At 34.0% G+C, this 24,950-nt stretch overlaps 1 protein-coding gene across 4 annotated transcripts in view; it reads left to right on the plus strand.

Annotated features, from left to right (window-relative positions):
* Positions 1-388: 388 nt before the first annotated feature.
* Positions 389-24,950, plus strand: part of LOC145299906 (cytochrome P450 3A13-like) — a 67,049-nt gene continuing 42,487 nt past the window's right edge. Inside the window, exons 1-5 of one of the 4 annotated variants that reach the window (XR_013872162.1) lie at positions 389-3,821; positions 6,159-6,255; positions 12,427-12,479; positions 14,574-14,670; positions 20,565-20,681. Coding sequence is in view for 3 of the 4 variants with exons in the window: in XM_080144443.1 (XP_080000569.1) it covers positions 3,748-3,821; positions 6,159-6,255; positions 12,427-12,479; positions 14,574-14,670; positions 20,565-20,681 (438 nt within the window). In the remaining variant the exon portion in view is untranslated. Of the gene's footprint in view, positions 3,822-3,911; positions 6,256-12,426; positions 12,480-14,573; positions 14,671-20,564; positions 20,682-24,950 lie in introns of those variants that run through there. The other 3 variants (XM_080144443.1, XM_080144445.1, XM_080144444.1) reach the window with 3 other exon arrangements.

The raw sequence follows: 24,950 nt of genomic DNA on the forward strand, positions 1-24,950 counted from the left end.
AATATATTCCATCGTTTGAAGATACGAAGCATGTCTGGGATTTTGCTCCCTATTCTTAAATACAGAGCATTATCCTCTCGCCAGAGCTGTAAACTAAGTAGTCGTGCACGACTCTGTAGCCTCTTCGGTTCTTTGCTGTGGAGGCAGAAGCTGTATAGATGCCGCGGGAACACCATTTTCGTTCATGATCTATATAAGCACATGTTTCCTGCTGTGTTCGCTTATCTTTCATCAAAATAGCATCAAGAATTGTTTGCATGACGAATGGTGCCACATTGAGTCCAAACCGTATGCGAGTCAGGCAATGCATTCATCTTTTAATTAGTGCAGTTTGATAAGGCCACGGTGGTCAGTTAAGACATGACTTCCAATTGATACCTCTGGTCCTGCTCGCCGATACTCTCTCAACTTTTCAGTATATGTATCCGCGAAAGCCGTAAATCAGTTCGGTCCTGGATATGACCTTAAACTATATCCGATGGTGAGGCCCCAGCTTGCAGGCTTTAGGGAGTGTGGACCCACCCTTTAATTGCTATTGCTCCCAGGTCCACTGACCCGGAGTGGTAGTACCTGTTAGGGTCCCAACTATGGGTTAAAACCAATACACTATATTAAAAAATCGTTCTCCAAAATCACCAAATTCGGCATTAAATAACCTGAAAAGGGTTGATATGCCGTAAAACAAAACAACCAACCAACGTAAGTCAGGTCACGTGCTTGTATAAAATCTGATGGTCTTACTTTCTGTTTGTTCTGCTGGATGGCTGCCATTAGTGGGATCAAGCCTTTCAGCGGCCCCAATTCCTTTTCTGGGTAAGTAACCTACCACCCATTATCAATCCATGCGTGTAACTCATTGCACGACCTATTACAGGGACGTTAAACTCTGGTACTCTGTTGCATAATTTTTCTGGCATTAGTCGAACTCCGAACGAAAATCAGGCTCTTCCAGTTCTATTATCGCACCCAGAACGAGATTCGCCTCAGCAAAATGTACCTACCTCCTTCGTCGATATGCACGCCGCCGAGTTTCTTGATGACGTCCATTACCAGCAGAAGGTTGAATCCCAATGGTTTTTGTTTACCACTAGTACATCAATCTAATAGTAATGGTACTGTTAAAGTTTTATTCACAACACCGTGGCTTATAAGGCATTTCCCACCTGCTGTGAGAATTGTGGTAATTTTTCGTATTTTAGGTTGATATAGCAACCCACTGACAACGGACAAGAAGCATCCGAAATCCACAAACGCTACCTGATCTACACTATTGATTTTTACCTTTATTGCTGGGAGCACTTTTTCTAGTTTGTGTGGGGAGATAGTAATGCTGGGCTCTCGACTCTTGTCTCGTTTCCCGAACACCTCAATGTGACATGTCCTTGTTGTGGCACCGATAACAGCGTATCTCCAGGAGGAGTTTTCTTGCTTTCCCCCCTAGGTTGCCGGCAGTCTTTGGCAAAGCGATTGGGACCTCCACACTTGTGGCACTGTGCTGTAACTATGTCCTACATGCCGGAGGTTGAAGGTGGGTCAACAGGCACATGAGGAAGAACTCTGTGTCGTACGTCCGCCGCAGCAACAGGCTAACCCACCTCTACCTCCTCTGTCAGGAGAGTTCGAGCCCTATCAAGAATTTGTTCTAAGGTCATGTGTTCCATCCTTGAGGACCCACATAATTGTCGTCTAACCGAAGCGGGGAGTCCTGATACGAAAGCACGACTGAGATACCGGTCAGAGGGGTTTTCTTCAATCAAACGTACCAGGTCTTGTAGGTCAATCAAATATTTGTCCACAGTTTCTCCAGAACGCAAACGTCAAGAGATACACTTGTCAAATGCAACAAAAGGGTCTGGTGCAAAAGTCACGAAGAGGGCTCATTTCACCGGCTTTAAATCCTCCGTTAATCGTCAGTATACTGACATAGCCCCGCCACTCAGTCTGAGATATAGAACACGCTCCACACACCAACTCTAATTGCTCCAATCATTCAGACCTGTGTGATCAGTTGAAACGCCATAAAATTCAGGAATCGACCGAATGTCAAACGCGTTGCCTGCTATTTGCGTTTGATTATTAGTTAACGGGAAATTAGCTTGTTCTGCAAGGTCGCGACAAATTGTAACGCTTCCATCCACGCAGACGTAACAAAGAACAGCCTCCTTTCCCCCCCCCCCCAAGCCGGGTTCTTTTATCCGCCTCAATTTTCCCGCAGTCACGTGTGCTTATACCGTTCTTCACGTTTTCTTGCATAAAACCAGGTACACTTCTTGCGTTTCCTCTTTTTTCTTCTTTTTTCAATGTGCGAGTGGCAGAAAGAACGCATCCTTTGTCTATTTTGCGGTAAGGTCATTTGTGACAGTACTACTACAACATGTAAACAAAAAATAAAACAAAATTCCAGGTGAATTTCCCATTGCGATGCACCCGTACGTGTAAACATAAAACAATTTCTATACAATATAATAAAAGAAGCACTTAGCAGTTGAATTATTTAGTATTCGTTTATATATCCTCGGGAAACGCTGGGAAACGGGTCCTGCTGGTTTATCATAAGCTTTTGATTATACTTGCATGGGGGCCCGGCGTTGCCCGGATGTTTGGGGAGTGAGTGTTCAGCAAAAAAAAAAAGTGGTAGTAGGAAGGCAGGCTCGAACCCGTACCGCGAAAGAGGAAAAGAATGTGAAAAAAACGTGACTTCTTTGCTGTTACAACCACCGCCAAACCGGAAATGACGTAGGTTTAAATTAAAGCTAGACAATCAAAAAGGGGAGATGGCTTTCGAAAATATCGGCGAAAAAAAGTAATTCCTCCACGTAGAAAAGTGCCCAGTTGAGGGTGAAAATATCAATTTTTTTAGTCAATTTTTCGGTATTTGTCGTCTGAAGGGTCGAGCTTCAAAACAATACTAATCTTGTGAAAATCTGCCGCCTCTGTCGAAAGTTTTAGGCAGATATGCAAACATACATACATACATACATACATACATACATAGATTTATAGATTTGTAGCTCAAATTTTCGACCCAAACCGAGTAAAAAGCTTGTCCGATCTCTGAGTACTCTTTATGTAAAATTTGAAATGTTTAGACCGGAAATTCTCTTTAGTAATTTGATAGAGACCGCAGAGTTCAATTTTTTTTAACTTTGACCCCTATTATGACTCCTTAATATTTATTGTTTTGGGCTCAAATAAAGTTATTAAGTTAGATCTATGTCCAAGGAACCTATATCTAAAATTTCAATTGTTTATACTAAAAATTGTCGGAGGAGTTTGGTAGAGTTCTCAAAGGTCAAATCGTTGAACTTTGACCCCTTAACATCCAAATTTCTGGCCGAAAACGGAATACAAAGATTTTCCCAAATCTCAGTACCCTGTGTATCAAATTTCGAGTCTGTAGACTGAAAATTGACAGAGCTATTGCGTAGGAAAATGCACAAACACACACACACACACATAGACACGTTCACACGTATAGATATATAGATAGATAACCATGACTATAACTTTTGTGTTAGCATAGATTATCTTTAGATTTAATTAAAGAATTGAATTAATAACCTAGTAGCATAGTTTATTTATATTACAAAACATGAACAAGCACGCTTCTTAAGTGTGGGTGTGTTTGTGTAAATTTTGTGTTTGTTTGTTTGTTTGTTTTAATAAGCAGAGAAAATTTAGTCATGCAGCGTTACGAATGAGAAGACAGATAGAGAGTAGAAAACAAGCAACGTTGTCGACAGAGCAATGGAATTATTCGGTATTCAGAATATCCCCACCTTTCTGCTAATCGCAGCCATATTTTGGATCACCTTCTACCTGTAAGTTCACAACTGCATTAATTTTATTTTTATTAATTTTTATTTTATTTTACATTATAAAGATATAATTTTGTACAACTTCATCCCAACTTAATAGACGCTGAAAGATTATTTGTTACGACGTCAATTTTTATTTTTTTTACCTTCTACACCTTTTACATGGGTGGGAATATTTACATACTAGAAGATATGCCCAACGTTTCCCGGTATTAGACGTAGCATTAAATTCTTTGTGACAAAATTGAAATAAAAAAAAAACAGATAAAGAAACTGGGACATCCGCATATTATGTTTTTTTCTAAACATTTCACTTCTTGTATGTATTTTTTTTTAATGCTCGGACTGAGATCGAAACCCAAACCTAAAGATAGTGAGTTAAGTATGGTATCCATTAAACCAGCTGCCACGATTTGTAAGGGTGTTCTCAAACCTCGTGAAACAGTGGGCATATAAAAATCCGATGACCCTCAAGTTTTCAATGTTTACCTCTTAGCAGCCCTTTTTCCGAATGAAAAACGAATTAAAATGTTTTCGTCATGTCTGAATACCCTATATACTAAATTTCAAGTCTGTAGATATAAAATTCGTTGAATATATATGTTGAGAAGTGTCTGCCTACATTCTCACTTTTTATAGATATATAGATAACACTTGTAGTTGGCTAGTTCTTTTGTTTGTTTGGGTTTTTTATCTTAAACTATTATTTATTAACTACTCGTGATTTGTCTTGGACGATTTGCAAAAGTAAAAACAAATGATTCAACTGACGTGAGTTTTACTTTGAAATTACATTCTCGCGATCAAATCAATCTCCATTCATAAAAAACTTTTGAATTTCACATGCCCACGATAACATATTATAACACATAACATATTATCATAGGCTTAACACTTCGATTTTTGATTTCGTGGTACAGTTTGCGATGTCCCCTTTTTCCATTTTTTACCTATGATCAAATTGTAGAAACTGTTCGGTTTCAAGAACCCTACTCCGCATCTCCTATGATCAACTAGTCACATTTAAACATATTCTAATCGACTTTAAAATGTACGAATAACCGCAAGAGATATTATCGTGTATACGACGCCATTATTCTGCTCGAAAATATGTCTGTATCAAAAATGATAGACAACCTAAATATATAGATCACTTCCACTTCGATACAAGAAATGATAAATAACTTTCCAGAACTTTCCAGAAATCACTAGTCTATAAATACATTGTATGGCACAAAATGACTTATGTGGTTGATATGCCGTAAAAAATAATCCCATTCTTAAGAGTGTCAACGGGGCTAAACAATTCTATTTCTTGTGCCTCGTTCTTTTGGGGCGGTGTTTCTCCATTAAACCCCGATTTTATTTATTTTGCTGTAGTTTTGTTGAAAAGGAAATTAAAAAAAAAAGTTAACAAGTCAGCTATTTTAATTCTTTATTAATATACTGTCTTAAGTTATTTTTTAAGTCGCAATTAATAGCATTGTAATTCTACAAATGCATAATAAACGAAACAACAATTAATTTACTGGTTTACTCGTCCAGGTTGAATAAGACTTATCTTATGACGAGGGCTATGACAACAGCATATCCTTTTCATTGTTTAGACTCTCAAGTATATATCCGACACAGTTAGACATGTTGATATATATTCAATTGCTATAGGATTACTACCGTTTAAATATGCATCCTCCTGAAGTAAATATTTAATAATACAGAATACATAATATTATTGAAATACAAAATGTTAGTGAAAATAAGGAATGTGGAATTGCCATTGTTTAACTCACACAAAATAGTTAGATTTCTGTTTATAGAGAAAGGAATGTAATGATGAATTTTGTTTCTATTATTGAAATTAAATTAAAATAAGGAATCTAGATTAGAACAATGGAAAATGTTATTTGTAAAGTTGATTACGAAAATTAGGTTAGAGGATCGGCTTTGTAAGAAACACGTGAATAACGATGCACGCTTAAACACGGAATGTCATGGCATGATTCTTGATATATACGCGATATATCTGCACACAACATGAACCTCTAAGACTCTCTTCTCACTTACTCCCCGACTCTCTCTCTCTCCCTCTCTCTCTCTCTCTCTCTCTCTCTCTCTCTCTCTCTCTCTCGTGACTCGCTGACGCTGACTGACTTGCATGACCTAACACGTGCCTCTCAGACAGGGAACTTCGAATGAGTAAAATGTCGCCAATAACACAATGTAACGAAAAAAAGTTTCATGAAAAATTGTTTTTATTTAATATTTATTCATACTTTAATTATTATTATTATATTTGTATTTATAGATTTATTAACAGATAAATAATGGTTTCTTTTGCAGCTATGGAAGAAAAAACTTTAGCTTTTATCATGGTCTTGGACTTGATGGACCCAAACCAACGGCTTATTTGGGGAATTTTAAAGAAATCATGCAACTTGTGAGTATTTCAAAATAAAAAAAATTGTTCTTTAAAAAGTTTGAATATATCTATGTTATTTAATAAAAAGTAAATGCTGGTGAAATAACGAATCACGTGACGCATGACGTAGTGGCATCTAGACAAAAAAGAATTCTTTAGCATCGTAATATACTTTCTCTGTCTCCATGTGGCTCAAAATGGACAAGTTTGCTTGGAGCATTGAGTGTGTTCAACATTTTGAGGATATTTTTATTTTTCGACAGAGAGTCGTGAAGTAAGTTATTCTTTTAAAAGTGTATTCAATTAAAACTTGAAGGAACTTCATGACGTTAATAACATTGTTAACATTGAAAGTCAAAACATTCATGTTACTTTTTTTTTACTTTTAAAATTGTAACACAAACAATTTTACGTGAGAATTTCTAAGTCAATTGTTTTAATAATAAATAAAATTTTCAGTCAGTATCTAAAAAATATTTTACAGACATTTTCAATAAATATCGTGTATTTTTTAAAACTAATACATAAGTTTACGCGGTAAGTAAAAGCAATATTATAAAATCCTCTTTCCTTTATTTGTTGTTTGAAACAAATAGTATTTACATAGGATTTTTTAGTCAGTCCTTTTAATAATGAATAAAACTTTGCAGTCAGAATTTTGAAAAATTGTAAGTTTTCAATACAGAATTTTCACCCTTAGCATATACTAGACTACTCGTGACCCGTTGGGTCAGTATGTTATATTAGCTATGGAATTAATGTATGAGCGTGACACTTGTGACGTAAAGGAAATAGTTTTTTGTCATGTAACAGAAACATTTCTATGAAAGTATATTAAAATGTGTTACAGAGAGAGAAAGAGAGAGAGAGAGAGAGAGAGAGGGAGAGGTGAGTAAACGTGGAGTGCAGACACGTTTACCAGAACCGAAGGTCAGCTGACCAGATTACGTATGAGTGACGTGGTCAGGTTGGCTAGATCTGTGAGATTTGATTTGGGCTTTGAGGAAGACGGACGGCTTCCCGTTGTCTCCCCCCCCTCTTCACTGGGGAGGGGGGAGACGAACGCTGACGTGTGTAGAAGAAGAACCCACACAGGCCGATTTCACTTCCACCTTCTGCAGGACCTCTGGGGAAAGTGAAATAAAAACTATAAAACCCATTCATCGTCTTGGAGTGATAAATCTTCGTCAAACAGGTATCAAGTCTCCCTCCAGGATGAGAAATTTCCAGATGGTCCAACATCGAAGAAGCAGAGGTAGGTTCTGAAAATACATATTACACACACGATTCCCTTTATGATAATCAAACACACAACCCTTTATATTAGAGACAATCATACGCACATGGAATCCTTTTTTACGTTATACACCAAACGTAAATGGTGCCCCTATATGAAGAACCCTATGTAAAAAATGAAAAAGAATATAGATAGATTTCTATGAGTCGTTCTGTTTATAATTGTTTATTTTTGAAAAAAAAACTTACAGCAATTGAATTATAAGTGGTTTGCCATACTTATAAATAAATGTGCAATGACCAGATACCATAATATATAATAGTTAAATTCTAATTATGATATGTTTTTTTAATGAAATTGTTAATTGAAAGTAAGGAATAGTTAAAAACACTCTCCCCATGTTAAGAATTTTAAATAGAAAATGAAAATTACATGTAACTTTTTTTTTCATTTATTTCAAACGAGCATTCATGACCCATTGGGTCGAATATTTAATTCATATGTTAATAATAAGGTCAATAAAACTAAGTAAGACAACGTGAAAAAAAAGCAGAAAGTATTAACAATTGTGTATTTAGATAATTTAAACGCGAAAAAAAAAACAATTGCGACGCTGAAAACGTTGATTATTTACGCTGTTATGGGTTTACGTTTGTGTACGCATGAGCAACCGGAAGTCGTAAACCGGATGTTTGGTTACAACACTTGTTACAAGGTGATTTGAGTTTTATAATTATATAGATATTCACATACATATATGTATATATAAATATATGCAGATGTTTATAAACACACACACACACACACACACACACACATACATATATATACACATGTATGTACACGCATATATATATATACATACATTTATCTGCACATATATATGTACATACACGTATATATACGCATATACACATATACACACACAAATATATATATATATATATATATATATATATATATATATATATACGTCTTCGCTAAACGAACCAGAGATGTCTCGTGTTGCGGGGTTCGAATCGTTCGACTGGTATTAATCGTGACACCCTGCACTGAAGATTCCCGAAAGGATGAAACACTAGTGTCTGTAGGTATTTAATTATTATAGTAAAAAAAATAATCTATATCTATCTATCTATATATCTATAAAAACAGAGATGTGTGTGCCACAGACGATTTCTGATTGGTTAATCCAATAATCACATCTCCTAAAAAACTATGGTTCGTAGGCTTTTAACTTTACCATAACATATTATGGCTTTATTTATTGTCCATCTTGGAAGGGTTTAATTTTTTCCTAACTTGCGATTTACAAATTACAAAAATACGAAACTAACTTACAATCTAACAATCGAACCTCCGACATCACGGCCGCCATTATGAAACTAAACTAAAAAAAAAAAAAAACGCGCGTCCACTCGTGGTCTTTATATTTCGGGTTTGGGTACTTGTGCAGTTTTCCATTGACATTAAAAAATGGAAATATTTAAAAAAAAAAATATATTGTACGTACTCGTCATGGGATAAAGTTTTCCTACAGAAAAAATCACGTAATTTCATCAAGTAGTTATTTTTTTATAGCGAAAAAAGAAAAAAAATCAACGCTACAAGCGAAATTAAACAGAAAGTTCAAGTAGGGGGATTTCCCTTTGTTTTTTTTTATAGCGAGGCCAAATTTCGCGAATTTGGCCTTTTTTTTAAAGCAGTTTGGCCTTCAAAATTTCTGTTTGGCCATTTTCTTCACCGATGAAATAAAAAAAGCAAATAAAAACAACGCAATAAAACTTTTAAAAATACGGCACACTTTTGTTGTTCTTGTTTGTTTTTTTTTGTAATTTTCCTTATTTTTTTATTTTTTCAAGATAATACTATTAAATGGACACTATTTTGCCAAATTAGCCCCCCCCCCAAAAAAAGAAAATGCAGAAAAATTCGAGATTAAAGGTTTTGACGAGATAATTTAGCGAATTGTCCGGACTATTGCGAGATAACCATCCATTAGTTTTTCCTGAAATGTTGCCACAAATTGTATTTCCTTACATAGATGTGCATAGTAACAACATTTTTTTGCCGAAAATTCCCGTTGCGTCTCCAGATTACATCGGTGAAGAAAAAGGCCAAACAGAAATTTTGAAGGCCAAACTGCTTTAAAAAAAGGCCAAATTCGCGAAATTTGGCCTCGCTATAAAAAAAAGGGAACTCCCCCTACTTGAACTTTCTGTTTGGTTAAGAATCAAGATGGCTGAATTATTAATTACTCGCTTATAAGACTATCATTACACACAAAAAAAATATAGATTTATTTTTGGGTAAAGTTCCCCCGGGTTTTCCTTTCACTTGAGTAAATAATGGTCTTTTGTTATATATATGGCGTACTATTATCCTTATATATATGATGTTTATGTTTATAACAACATCTTAATACGGCGCTGCTGATCCATAGTCGTTTCAACTGACGGATGCCACACACATGTTTATATATATATATATATATATATATATATATATATATATATATATATATATATATATATATATATAAGTGTCTGTGTGTGTCTGTGTGTCTGTGTGCATTTCCCTACGCTAAAACTCTGTCAATTTTAAGCCTAGAGATTCGAAATTTGATATACAGGGTACTGAGATTTGGGAAAATCGATGTGATAGGTTTTCGACAGAAATTTGGCGATTAAGTGGTCAATATTAAACGATTTGACCTTTGAGAACTCTACCAAACTCCTCCTACAATTTTGGGTCTAAACAGTAAACACGTGATATTTTAGATATAGATTCCTTGGACATGGATCTAACTTATTAACTTTACTTGATCCCTAAACAATAAATGTTAAGATGTCATAATAGGGGTCAAAGTTTTAAAAAATTGACCGGTTTTTTTTTCTCAGCATTAACCTCAAAACACCTGGGCAACGCCGGGCACCGATTGCTAGTTATATATATATACATCAGTATGTACCCACATATATGCATGTATATAAACACAATACATATATATACACAATATATATACACACATAGATATATATATGTATACAGACGTATATATGCTCATATATACACACATGTATATGTACGTATATATACACATATACACAAATATATACGAATATACACATATATACATATTTATATATATATATATACATATATATATATATATATATATATATATATATATATATATATATATATATATATATATATATGGTTGAGATTGCTTCATTGTTTGTTTTATTTGAATACCTACTGAAAAGTGTTTAAATTATTCACAATAAAAAATAATGAACAAATCTTAGTCTTTGGAATCCATGATATACCATGATGTTTATCCTCTCACGCAGTGACAACATTTCTCTTTTTTAATCAATTATTTTTAAAATTAATATTGAATAAAGTTAAATTTAAATTTAAATCGTGTTCCTCATTTTTTTCTTTTTCAATATATTTTTAATAATGTTTTCCATCAATTTATTGAAAAAGCTCTCATTCATTATCGCCCGCTTTGCCTATTTTGTGTGACGTTATTTTTCAGTTGACAGGCCTTGTCTCTCGGTGGTGGTTATTGTGACCTTTTTATGTAATGTCTAGAGTCCCAGATTACATAACGGTAGGGCTTTAGTGGACTTAGCGTACTAACCATTGAAGTAACAATACGCTTTTGAAAAGCTTTTTCTATGCCCCTTTTAATCCTCGTACTTACAAGATTCGTTTGTCCACTGCATCGATTTTGTTCAGACAATTTCATTCTAAACATCTGATTGAATCTACGCTTATATATTTTCCCATATTGGGAAATTTTGACATGCCTTGTATAGTTAATGTTACCTGTGAGTGTGAATAAAATTTCTTAAATTTTTCTAAGAATTTAAAAAATCTTTTTCATTCCTTTAAACAATTGATTATCTTATACATATTTTATTTCTAAAAGCAAATTATGTTTATATTGTCCAGTTTAAATAAATAAAATTGCAACAAAGAAATATGGCTATGGCAGGAATCGAACCCACTTCTAATCGAAACTAGAAAACCACTACCACAAAGGTACTACTAAATTTGGAAGAAGTAGCTTCATTCACTGGTGTAAGCTAATTTCGTTGTCGCCTTTTACTTATTTAGTTAACCCATAAATATTTAATTTGCCTTTGGTAATAATGATAATTATCTTCTAAATAAATAATTGATGTATGTATACAAAAATGGTCATATGTTTTCAACGTGAGAAAATTAGTCAAGATTTGCCACGATTTGCTGATTTTTCGTATTTCTCAAATCAAAACTCCTACATTGCCCACGCCAACTAATCACACTAATCATACCACATACACGTCGATGTTGAGAGGTGAAATAAATAATATGCGACTGGATTGTAATTTCTCATCGGCCACTCCACCCAAAACAAACGATGAAAACACTGAAATTTTAAACTTTATTTAGAATTGAGTTTCCAAATATTCTCGGTCCGGGATATGATCTTAAACTATATCCAGTGGTGAGGCCCCAGTTTGCGGGCTTTGGGGAGTGTGGAGCCACCCTTTAATTGCCATTGCTCCCAGGTCCACTCTGACCCAGTAGTATCTGTTAGGGTTAACTATGGGTTAAATAGAAACCGACTTGAAAACAAATATATTCTATTAAAAATCTTCGGATTCGGCATTAAATAACCTGAAAAGGGTTGATATGCCGTAAAACAAAAACAACGAACCAACCAACCAAATACTCTGGAATCTTCATCAATTATTCATTTTCTCTACTGCATATTTTAGTGGGAGTGTTTTTTATTTTTCATTTTTAACTATATAATTGTGACTTTTCTAGGAAGAATGCTAAACTTGCTATTATTTTTAAATTCTCATAAATTTCAGAAATACTTAGTGTCAGATTCCACTCACATTTTAAATGCGTTTTTCAACAATAAAAATTACGATTTTTTTTTCTAGGGATTTGGTCGTGTTTTTATGAAATGGCATAAAGAATTTGGTGTCAACTACAGGTAATTAATCTTTTATATCAAGTTTAAGATAATTAATTGATAAAAAATATGTGATATATTGAAACGTGATACATAAAGAATGATGAAAACCCACGTAGTAATTACTTTTTGTAATTTAAAATAATTAAGTAATGCGGAAATACGTGATAAAATACGCAACATAAATTGCTTATAAAAAGTAAAATTGATTTAGTTTTCAAAGTTTTCAATTGTTTTTTTTTAATATGACAAATTGATGCTGACTAACCCGTTGTTCATATTTATTGTACCAGCATGTTCTTCAGAACAATAAATTGTAATTCGTTTCATTTTTCTTTTAGAAAATAATTGATCTAATTATAAATAACTTGTGTTGTGAAAACTATCTTTGCTATTATCTGCAGCAAGTTTTTATAGAATGGAAATCATCGTTGTTATCAAAAATAAATATATCAACTCATAGTAAGCACCAATATTAATGTATTTTTTATTTATTTATAACAGCTAAATAATATTTTGGTATGGAAAACGTTTAAATAATTAGAAATACTTTGGATTTTTTTCAAATTGTGTTGGATATCATTTGGAATGAAATGTAAACCTTTTTCCACATTACACCTAATTTGAGATTGCAGAAATAAGTGACATTATTTTTACTTCAATTATGTCTTAGGAAAATATTTGACATTTAACCCAATACTCTTCAAAGAAACTGCTCAGCCTCTTCCAATTTTACTACATAAAAAATTACCTAAGATTGATTTTAATGTGGTAAAAATTCAACTACTGGTTTGTGCGTGTATTTTCTTATCCAGATTATCCTTTTTATTATACGCTTAGATAAGTATTCACTTCTAACTTACGCATTTTTGGTACGATTTCTAATGTTAGGATTGAAGCAAAAACTTTCTTGTATTATTTTTAATTATTAAAATTATTTATTTATTTTTTTAGATGAGTAATTTGTATATTTTTATTTATTTGCGGACTATTATCTTCATATTTATAATTGTTGTTCCACGACGTTTCGACCAACTATTTCTCTGACCTTCGTCAGGTTGTTAAACGTGACGGGATAGGAACGCTGAATCTTCCACTGAATCTTCAATTACTGTTTTCCATAGTTGTTGTCGTCTTACCACATTTTTAAACTATCTTCTCTTGAAGGATGTTTTGGGGATCTTTCTATCGATCCAGCGATTTTGGCGATCTTACTATCGATCCAGAAATTATAGATGATGTCTTGGTTAAAATGCTCTCAAATTTTACAAAAAGAAGATCAAGTTGTTGTTCATTTGGTTTTCTTTGAGTTATTTGTGAATATGTGAGTTGTCTGAAAACATGACTTGTTTTGTGTGTGTGTGTGTGTGTACGTGTGTGTACGTGTGTGTATAAATTTGTCGTTCGTTTTATGCTCTTGAGTATGTGCATATGTGCGTATTGCGCGTGTGTGCTCATTTGACTATGTAATGAGTGTTGGAGGGCGCAATAAGTCCATTGTTTGTTAGAGATCACTGGTAAATATCAAGACGTTAACTTCATTATATAAAACTCACTGCTCTATTGATTTAGATATATTCAGCACGCTTAGTTTCGTGATATTACTAGTCAGTATATTGTAAGGCGCACTTTACTTAAAACCATCATCCATGTGCGTATACTTATATGTATATCCCAACTTATATGGATTTATTCACTCCTTTTCTATTCCTCCTTTTTTCTTTGGAGATGGAGCATCCTATTGGATTGTAGAAATTTAATCGCTATTTCAGAGACTCTAACAGAGAGACCATTTGCACTTAGTTCAACGGGTATATTCGCTAGGTAGAGATTGTAATACTATTTCATAAACCTAGCGATGATTACTTATTATAAATATAGAAATATATGTATTTATATCTTGGCATTTTGGCTAAGTCTGAAGTGTAGTATTTGTTTTCCACAATCTGTGTACTATTTTAAGCCGAAAGTATTTCATGTAATTATCTCCCTTGAAAAATTCAAAATATGGACAGATACAAACAAAAAGAAAGTTCCATTTATATTATATGTAGATTTGATAGTGTACATTTTATTATCATTTATTTTCTATGTGTGCGTATTTATATCTTGCAGGATGTTTTGGGGATCCTTCCCTAATGTGGTTACTAGCGATCCTGAGATTATAGAGGAAATCCTCATCAAAAGATTCTCCAATTTCACAAACAGAAGAGTAAGTTGTTGTTCATTTGTTTATTTGTATTCTGTTTTGTATAATCATCTATTTTATCTGCAACATTTTAAGTCGCGTGACAACGACTCTATAAGTCGGTGCGTCGGTCGGTCGGTCTGTCGGTCTGTCAGTCAGTCTATCGTCTATCAGTAACATTTTTGCCCTTGGCCTTTTGGTTAAGATCAAAGATCTGTTGTTAATAGATGCTGTCCTTAGCTTTTTAAGTTTTTCTTGACCTTTTGCCCAAGATCAAAGTGTAATATCTGTTCCGGCAGATATTGCAAGCAAAGACCATATGTGGGGGTAACCCCACATATAAGACCTTGGTCAATGTAGGGGCAACCCTTCATACCAACCGTTACTATCCGGCTCCCATTTCCCACCTCTCGGGAGCTGGTCACCCCTTTCCCTCCCCCTCCCTCTATCTCCACATTAAAAAACGGCCTTGTGCCTAATTTGCTCAGTGGGGAAGCAAATAAATAAAATCTGTTCCGGCAGATACTGCAAGCAAAGACCATATGTGGAGGCGACCCCACATAAAAAACTTTGGTCAATGTAGGGGCAACCCTTCATACCAATTGTCACTATCCAGCTCCCCTACTTCCCGGGGAGTTGGTCCCCATTTTCCCCTTCACTCCTCGTATTAAAAATCGGCCTTGGGCCTAATTTGCTCGGTGGGGAAGCAAATAATTACAAACCCAACATATAAGACCTTGGTCAATGTAGGGGCAACCCTTCATACCAATTGTCACTATCCCGCTCCCATGCTCCCCGGGGAGTTGGTCCCCATTTTCCCTTAATTCCTCGCATTAAAAATCGGCTTTGTGCATAATTTGCTCGGTTGGGGAGCAAATAAATACCAACTCTTCATAACAATTGTCACTATCCAGCTCCCCTCCTCCCCAGGGAGCTGGTCCCCCATTTCCCCTTCACTCCTCACATGAAAAATCAGCCTTGTGCATAATTTGCCCGGTGGGGAAGCAGATAAATACCAACTCCATATATAAGACCTCGGTCAATGTAGAGGCAACCCTCCATACCAATTGTCACTATCCAGCTCCCCTACTACCCGGGGAGCTGGTCACCATTTCCCCATCACTCTTTACATTAAAAATTCTCGTTGTGCCTAATTTGCTCGGTGGGGGAGCAAATAAATAACAACCCCACATTTAAGACCTTGGTCAATGTAGGGAAAACCCTTCATACCAATTGTCACTATCCCGCTCTCCTAAACCCGGGGGAGTTGGTCCCCATTTCCCCCTTCACTCCTCACATTAAAAATCGGCTTTGTGCCTAATTTTCTCGGTGAGGGACCAAATAAATACCAACCCCACATATAAGACCTTGGTCAATGTAGGAGCAACTCTTCACGCCAATTGTCACTATCCAGCTCTCCTAATCCCGGGGGAGTTGGTCCCCATTTCCCCCTAACTCCTCACATTAAAAATCGGCCTTGCACCTAATTTGCTCGGTGCGGGAACAAATAAACACCACCCTTCATACCAATTGTCACTATCCCGCTCACCTACTCCCCGGGGAGTTGATCCCCATTTCCTCCTTCACTCCTCACATTAAAAATCGGCCTTGTGCCTAATTTGCTCGGTGGGGAAGCAAATAAATACCAACCCCACATATAAGACCTTGGTCAATGTAGGGGCAACCCTTCATACCAATTGTCACTTTACAGCTCTCCTACTATGCAATTCGAGTTTCTGTTAGAAGGCGAAATAAGTCCACTGTGAGTAAAGGATGGTTGGCTTTTGTAAGGGAATCTCTCTGGGAAAGGGTTAATGTTATAAAGTCGGTCTATATAATTTACTGTTTGCTCTTTTATCAAATGCGTTCCAAAGCATATACATGCTGCTATTGTTTAGTCGTGTTTTTTTTTTAAATCAAAAAGACAAATTTTTAGTCAACAATACAAGTTTATTCACATTTAAGCTGATAGCATATGACAAGAGAGAGGTCGGTGGATGTGTTTAGTCCTGTCTTTATTTTTTTGTCTCATGTTTGAAATCCAATCACATTCCTTGATCGGAATTCTCATTGTTCACGTTTGAATGCTCTGTCTTTAGTGGACATTTCATTTCAGGTTAAAACATATGCCGTCCCATTGTTACTGTTCTTATGTTATTTTTAATAACCCTAACTCTTCGATAGAGATGTTAGTTGATTTCCTTTGTTTTAAATGAATTACATCAGCAATCGGAGTTAACACCTGGAATTGCTCGGATGGCGAATTTGCATGTGTCTAATACATTCGATATTTTCTGACGTTGTCCGTCACCTATGCAACATTCATTACCTAAAACCCACTGATCTACTGAGTCGGGCATATTGAGTACTCTTAGTTTCGTGATATTACTAGTGAAAGTAAATATAGTTTTTTGCAAGCCGCACTGCACTTTAAATTATTACCATTATGTATATACCAGCTTATATGGAATTGTGCACATCTGTGTCTTTATACTCTCACCTTCTCTTCTTTTATTTTAATTGGAAATGGCGCATCCTTCTGGATTCTAAAGATTCATTCGTTATTTCAGAGATGCTAACCGAGATATATATTAGGATTCTAACCGTGATTTTAAGCGCAGTTATTTTGATCTCTCATACCCTTGGTTCACAGAGTATATTAGCTAATTAGTTCTGTTTATAATACTATTTCAGTAGTGCGGCGGTGACTACTTATTTTAAATATATGAACATGTGCATGTTTTATGTGCGTTCAATCATTTGTGTTAATGCATGCTAAGTTTGTTTAATATTTGTTAATATTACTTACTTTAATAGAAAGAGCTTCACACTAGGTTTAGACGTCGATAGTTGATTAGTTAATCTTGCTCCGCGAATAAAACAATGCATACGGGGTACGACAAAATAACGTCTTTTTGTTATTAACGACTATAACGAATATAAATAATGTTTTTGTTCAAATTGAATTATATTTAATAAATTTCCTGAACATTTTGCTATTTTATTTTAATTAGTTCGTTATTCGGCTTTATGTAACGCAATATATTTATGTTCAATAAAAATAATTAAAATTAATTAAATAAATTAATAAATACAAAAACGGCGCTATTATTTACAGCATCCGGTATGAGATTATGTTAAATAAAAATACTTAAAAGTAATGAAATACAAAACTGTGCTATTATCTACCGCATCTATTGTAAAATAATTCTAGTCAATTGTATCATAGCAATATAGGAAACAGATTATAAGCTCTAATAACGTACATCATTGCGTTTGCGTACACACACTATATTACCATATCTTCTATATAAAGTAAATGCGAGAATTTCATCCCTACGGTGGACCGGAATAGTCTTCTAACCAAATAATCTGACTCATAATTCATTTTCACTATACATTAGTCTGGGTTCTAAAAACAGAAAAAGCATTTCAATCGCAATCATCGATTTCACTATTTATTTCGAATCAATATCGTAGTCATATTAGGAGAAAGGTGGAGGAGATTTACTCTCTATTAAACATGTACTACTACCGCTATCCATTACATCAGGATAATTTATTTAGCAAGATATATTTATTTATATTTAAGATATATTTCGCTTCATATTTTGAAAATTTTATGGGTGAAAATTGCTGCAATAATCTTTCACATTTAGGAAATTGGTATATTCGATTGGGTAGCAATGAATTTAATAGCTGTTCTGTTTTTAAATATCCGAAACGGCTATATGGTAAACAGCTAATGATCACCGTTTTTCTATTTCCAATTTAAGTTAAGGACCCTTGAATATGTTTCTCTGTTATACATACTTTTTGTATTTGTGAATTTTCCCGCTGTGTATTGGTTATGGAGGTGATAAATTGGCGAACTGTTGAACTTAGAAATTTAAACTGTATTTTTCTTAATTTATAAATTATTCAATTTTCTTTCAACTGCCTCTCCCTCTCTTGTACTGTCGATATATATATATATATATATATATATATATATATATATATATATATATATATATATATATATATATATATGACATAATTTTATGAATAGTACTGCGCTACAAAACAGGTGCTGTCAAGAGAATTGAACATTTCAACATGATAATAAATAATAAACAAACGGTATGATAATAAATAAATAATAAATAAATAATAAACAAATAATAAATAATAAACAAACGGTATGATAGACAACATCGTAAAATTTAGAATAAAGTCTCTTTGTCATTTACTTGTATATGCTCTGTATTTACATTTTGATTTATAAATAAAAGGATTGGTATATATAAAAAGTGAAATATAATTGAATAAGCATATTTTCCAATAAACATATTTATATATATATATGCACGTATATGTGCGTGTGTATGTATGTATGTATGTATGTATGTGGGGGGGAGAAAGAAAGAGAGAGAGACTTAAAAGTTTATTTAAAACTATTTATTTTTAAAAATATCCTTCTGTTGGAACATTATTTTGTCAGTAAGTCAATTAATCTCCCGTATCGCTGAATAGTTTTACTTACATGAACAAACACTGGCACCAATGTTCTTAAAGGCATCATCAGTTGTTTACCATGACACACTCTTAGACGAGGTTTTCTAACTTAGGCTGCTATGTTATGTCATATTCATGGACGCTCATCAGAGTTCTACATTGTAGTTCAATGTGCTTAAATGAAACTGAAAATAAATTAATTATATATCTCTCCTATTATATAAAAAGAAACTTTATGCGTGTCTGAGTTCGTTACCTATGGATTCCGAAAAGGCTAGGATAATTTTCATGAGATTTTACACTAATAAACTTTATGTATCTGACAGTGTTCTTAACTAGGTTTTGTATCAGAATGTCTTCGATAAGTATCGATGATTGATAATCGAAAAAATTCGATGAAAGAATGAACAGGCGATTTTGATCACTTTATACAGCCTAACATCACCAGTACATCTGAGAAGTTTTACTACTAAATAAACAGAAAGCCATGACATATAAAATCAATGTTATGTTTTTTATATTGCAGAAGCGCGTTCAAAATGGATGTTTCTATTAAAAGTATATTTGAAACGTATTGAATGTTTCATTTTTAACTTTAATTCAAGCAATTATAACCGCACAAGCAGAACGGCCAGGCATATAAAGCCAACAAAAGTGCTTTGATATGACAAGGGTGCGTTCGAAATAAATGTTTCTGTTTAGAGCACAATTTAATCGTGGCACTTGACTTTTTAATTTAAAACTTTAATTCAAACCATTATATATAAAAATAATTTCATAAAATCAACATTAGGTTTTCTACAGTGCAATGTAAACTACATATATGTATTGTGGACTAAGTTAGTGCAAAGAGTCATATGAAGCTTTCTCCAAGCGCAAGTAATCAGTCGATTTGATTAAAATATTGGCGATTTCTCACCGATTTCGTTAACAATAAAGATATGGGAGTGCGAAAAATTAGTGGATCATCATTCAATTCCGGGCAACGTCGTATCTCTCTGCATGTATATATATATATATATATATATATATATATATATATATATATATATATATATATATATATATATATATATATATATATCCTCTGGATTCATTTCTTCTTCTTCTTCTTCTTCTTCCTCCTCCTTCTCCTCCTCCTCTTCCTCCACTTCCTCACACATTGCGTGTGTTTGTGTATGTGTCAAAAACAATCAAGATCGTGATGTTTCAATGTAAAAGTGACGGATTATCGACCTCAAAATGCTATATACAATAAAAGCTATTTATTTATTTTTGATATATTTGATAAATTGCAACTACCAAAATGAAATTAAAACAAATCCCGAGTAACGCCGTGTAGGAATAGTTTGTATTAAATAAATTACTTATTCAATTCATAAAAGAGATTCTTTGTAAAATACTATTTATTCGTTTTTCAGTTAGCTTTTCCACTGGAGGATATCACAAACAAAATGGTGTCCTTTTCCAAAGATGACTACTGGAAATATCTTCGTGTGGTCCTGTCACCATCTTACAGCGTTAAAAAAATGCGAGAGGTTTGTAATAATCCAAACATTTTGTTTTTAATTCTGCATTGTTCATTAAAAATACAAGCTAGTTTTTTTTTTTTTTTTTTTTTACATGGGTGTCACCACTTATCAAGGCCCAGAGGCCACTTAAGGATAAGGGTTAATAGGTATACATTAGTCATTGTGATTTTAGCATAGTAAACAGTAGGAATTTTGTAACTTGGATTACTTAGGGGGACGATTCAATTAGAACTTGTTCACATTGGACTTTTTCTTTTTTTCTTTTTTTTTTTACATAGGTATCGACACATTATCAAGGCCAAGAAGCCACTCAAGGATAAGGGTTAAAGAGTGTACAGTAGAAATTGGACAATATGATAATCATTAGTAATGAAAATTTGTTAAATTTGATAACTTATATGGAACGGCTCATCAAGAACTTATTTACGTTAGACTTGAAGACAACCATATTGTAGTCAGCCGGAAAGCAGGAAAACGGAAGAAAATTCCACAGGCGTGCAGTTCTAATAAAAAAGCTTTGTTCATGGAATCTACGTTTAGGTTTAGGCACAGATAAAGAGTGGGAGGAATTATGGATAGTGTTTACAGCTAGACGAGTGTTTCTTGTGAAAGTTTTGCGAGGGGGGACCATAGATTGAAGCTCAGTCGAACACTTTCCATGAAAATAACGATACATCAGAGACAAACTCGCAACATCTCTTCCGTGAGATAGAGGTTGCAAGGAAGAGAAAAGGACATCTCCTACGGAGCTACGAAGTCTATTTTGAACTCTATCAAGGCAGGACAAGTCCTTTCTAGCAGCTCCTGCCCAGATGTGGCAACAGTATTCCATCCTTGGACGTACCTGGCTCTTATATAAATAGAGAATTGCATCAGCAGTGAGATATCTACTGGCTCGATAGAAAGATCCCACCATTTTTCCAGCGGCCTTGGCAACAGATTTGATGTACGTGTTCCATTTAAGATCAGGAGTAATGGTCAAGCCCAGAAGTTTGTCAAAACGTGAAGCCTCCTGAAGACGAGAGCCATTCATTTCAATTGATGCCAGATGGGGATCAGAATGTTGATGATGTAAAGAGAGAAGCTTGGTTTTAGATGCATTAAAAGTAACCAGCCACTCCTTTCCCCATTGTACTACATGCTCAAGATCAGAGGAGAGAGAATCGGAGAGAACTTGGTCGTTTAGTGTCTTAGATGTGCTACCATAAATGGTAGTGTCGTCAGCATAAATGTCTACAAATGATGTAAGGATGTGATTTGGAAGATCATTAATGTAGATCAGGAAAAGAGTTGGGCCCAGGATGGACCCCTGAGGGACACCGGCATTAATACTGTGGGCTTCTGATTTTTGCCCCTCAACTACTACTCTTATGAACCTATCAGAAAGAAATGATTTAATAACTGAGAAGACATTTCCAGCTATACCATAGCTAGAGATCTTATGAAGTAAACCTTTATGCCATACCCTATCAAAGGCCTTAGATATGTCAAGAGCAATTGCCCTAGAAAGGTTGCCTCCGTCGAGAGATTTGCTAATCCTATGAGAGATAACTGTAAGCACATCTGCTGTAGATCTAGCAGAACGGAAACCATATTGAGTGTCACTAAGAAGGTTATTTTTGTTGAGATGGTTGATTACTTCTGTATTTAACACAGATTCCAGCAACTTACTCATGACGCACAGGAGACTTATTGGCCTGTACTGAGAGGGGGATGAGCGATCCCCTGAATTCTTAAATACAGGGCATACTGATGAAATTTTCCAGAGAGATGGGAAACTATTCTCCTTAAGACAACGTTTAAATAGTTTTGTAAGTATGGGCGCTAGTTCAGGTTGAAGTTTTTTGAGTACTATAATTGGAATACCGTCCGGGCCAGTTGCTTTACTGGAATCAAGATTTTTGATTAGCTTGGCAACATCACGTACAGATATACGTATATCACATAGTGTGTTTTCAGATACAGGAGGAAATATTGGGGGTTGGCGGCCTTGATCGCAAAAGGTAGAATTAGCTGCAAAGTTCTTGACAAAGAGTTTGGCTTTGTCTGATGCTGACGAGATTACCTCAGGTCCATTGATGATAGTTGGGATAGAGCACACGCTTCTGTTCAGAATTCTGTTTGCTATTTGCCAAAACTGGTGGGAACCAAGCCGCTGCTCAGCTACTTTGGACTTAACAGATTGAGCATACAACCATCTTGCGCTCTTTATTACTTTCTTACAATGGTTGCTGGCAGTCCTGAAAGCGGCTTTAGTTTCCATACATCTATTACGTTGGAAACAGTGGAAAAAGTGATTTCTGTGCGCAATGGCAGCAGCACATTCTGGAGAGAACCATGGCTGGCTGTTAGGTTTTTGCTGAAACTTTTTCGAGGGTATGAAACGATCAATACCTACAATTAACCATTCCGTCAGGTCTAATACTATAGAGGACACATCCTTTTTAAATATGGAATGCAGAGGTAGATCAGTTATAAATGTACGGAAGCTATCCCAGTCAGCCTTAGTGTATCGATATACTGTACGATGGAGAGGTACGTCTGGGGACTTATTACATTTCATTTTTATCTTAATTGATACAACAGAGTGGTCGGAAGATCCAAGAGGCGACAGAACAGAAACTGAACATAGTTCAGGGCAAGTTGTGAGAAAAAGGTCTAGTAGGCTCGCATACTGGCCGTCATTGTCGGGCACACGGGTGGGTTCCTGAACAATCTGAGTGAGGTCATAGGCAATGAAGAATTCATGACAGAACCTCCCCTCATCATCGGTCTTGTTTGAGTGGGTCAACCATTCGACGTTGTGAACATTGAAGTCTCCACATAGGTGAATGTTAGCTGAAGGATAAGCAGATAGGACTTGGTCAATTTTCTCAGATATGTTTTAAAGATAGTAACTCCGCTGTTGTGGGGGCGATAGAGAGTAAATAAAAATGCCGTAGTTTGAGCTAAAGCAACCCGGAAGAATTATTATTATCATTGTTATCATTATTATTATTATTATTATTATTATTATTATTATTATTATTATTATTATTATTATCATTATTATTATTATTATTATTATTATTATCATTATTATTATTATTATCATTATTATTATTATTATTATCATTATTATTATTATCATTATTATTATTATTATTACCATTATTATTATCATTATTATCATTATTATTATTATTATTATTATTATTATTATTATCATTATTATTATTATTATAATTATTATCATTATTATTATTATTATTATCATTGTTATCATTATTATCATTATTATTATTATCATTATTATTATTATTATCATCATTATTATTATTCTTATTATTATCATTATTATTATTATTATCATTATTCTTCTTATTATTATTACCATTATTATTATCATTATAATCATTAATATTATTATTATTATTATCATTATTATTATTATTATTATCATTATTATCATTATTATTATTATTTTCATTATTATTATTATCATTGTTATCATTATTATCATTATTATTATTATTATCATTATTATTATTATTATCATTATTATTATTATTATCATTGTTATCATTATTATAATTATTATCATTATTATTATTATTATTATTATTATTATTATTATTATTCTTCTCCACGTCCTCACAATCCAGATTCGTGTAACATAGCACGGATACGCATATATAAATACACAAGAAGTGACGTCACCGATGGGGAGAGAGTATAAAAAAGAGAAAGAGAAAGTCTCGAGAGAGATCGGATAAAAATCGAGATCTCGTAAAAGACGTAGATGGCGTATGCGATCACGTTCGAGGCGTGAAGGATGCTCAAGAAAGAGATCACGTGGATGACGTCACGATTGTAAGAAAAGAGAAATAAATGTTGTTGCTAAAAACAAGAAGCGAGTAAAAGTTATTTCTTATTCTTTGTCTTGCTCTCTTTTGCGACAGAAACTGCATACAAACGCGTGTTGGTCCGCGGACAACGTTACAATCGTATATCATACTATATTCCAGAATTAAAATATAATGTTACTATAATGTTTTAATTCGTTTTAGAGAACTTGTGGGGGGTTTTCATTTTGACGTTTACACAAACCATAAAATATTGTGTTGAATTATTTTCTCCTTTTAATTTAACTTTGTAAATAACTCATACTTTCCCCTGTTTAAATTTGCAACTGATTCTAAATTATTTAAATTTGCAACTGATTCTAAATTATTTAAATTTGCAACTGATTCTAAATTATTTAAATTTGCAACTGATTCTAAATTATTTAAATTT

This window comes from Euprymna scolopes, chromosome 2 (assembly GCF_053919585.1).
Source record: "Euprymna scolopes isolate OS-2025 chromosome 2, ASM5391958v1, whole genome shotgun sequence".
Taxonomy (NCBI): Eukaryota; Metazoa; Mollusca; class Cephalopoda; order Sepiida; family Sepiolidae; genus Euprymna; species Euprymna scolopes.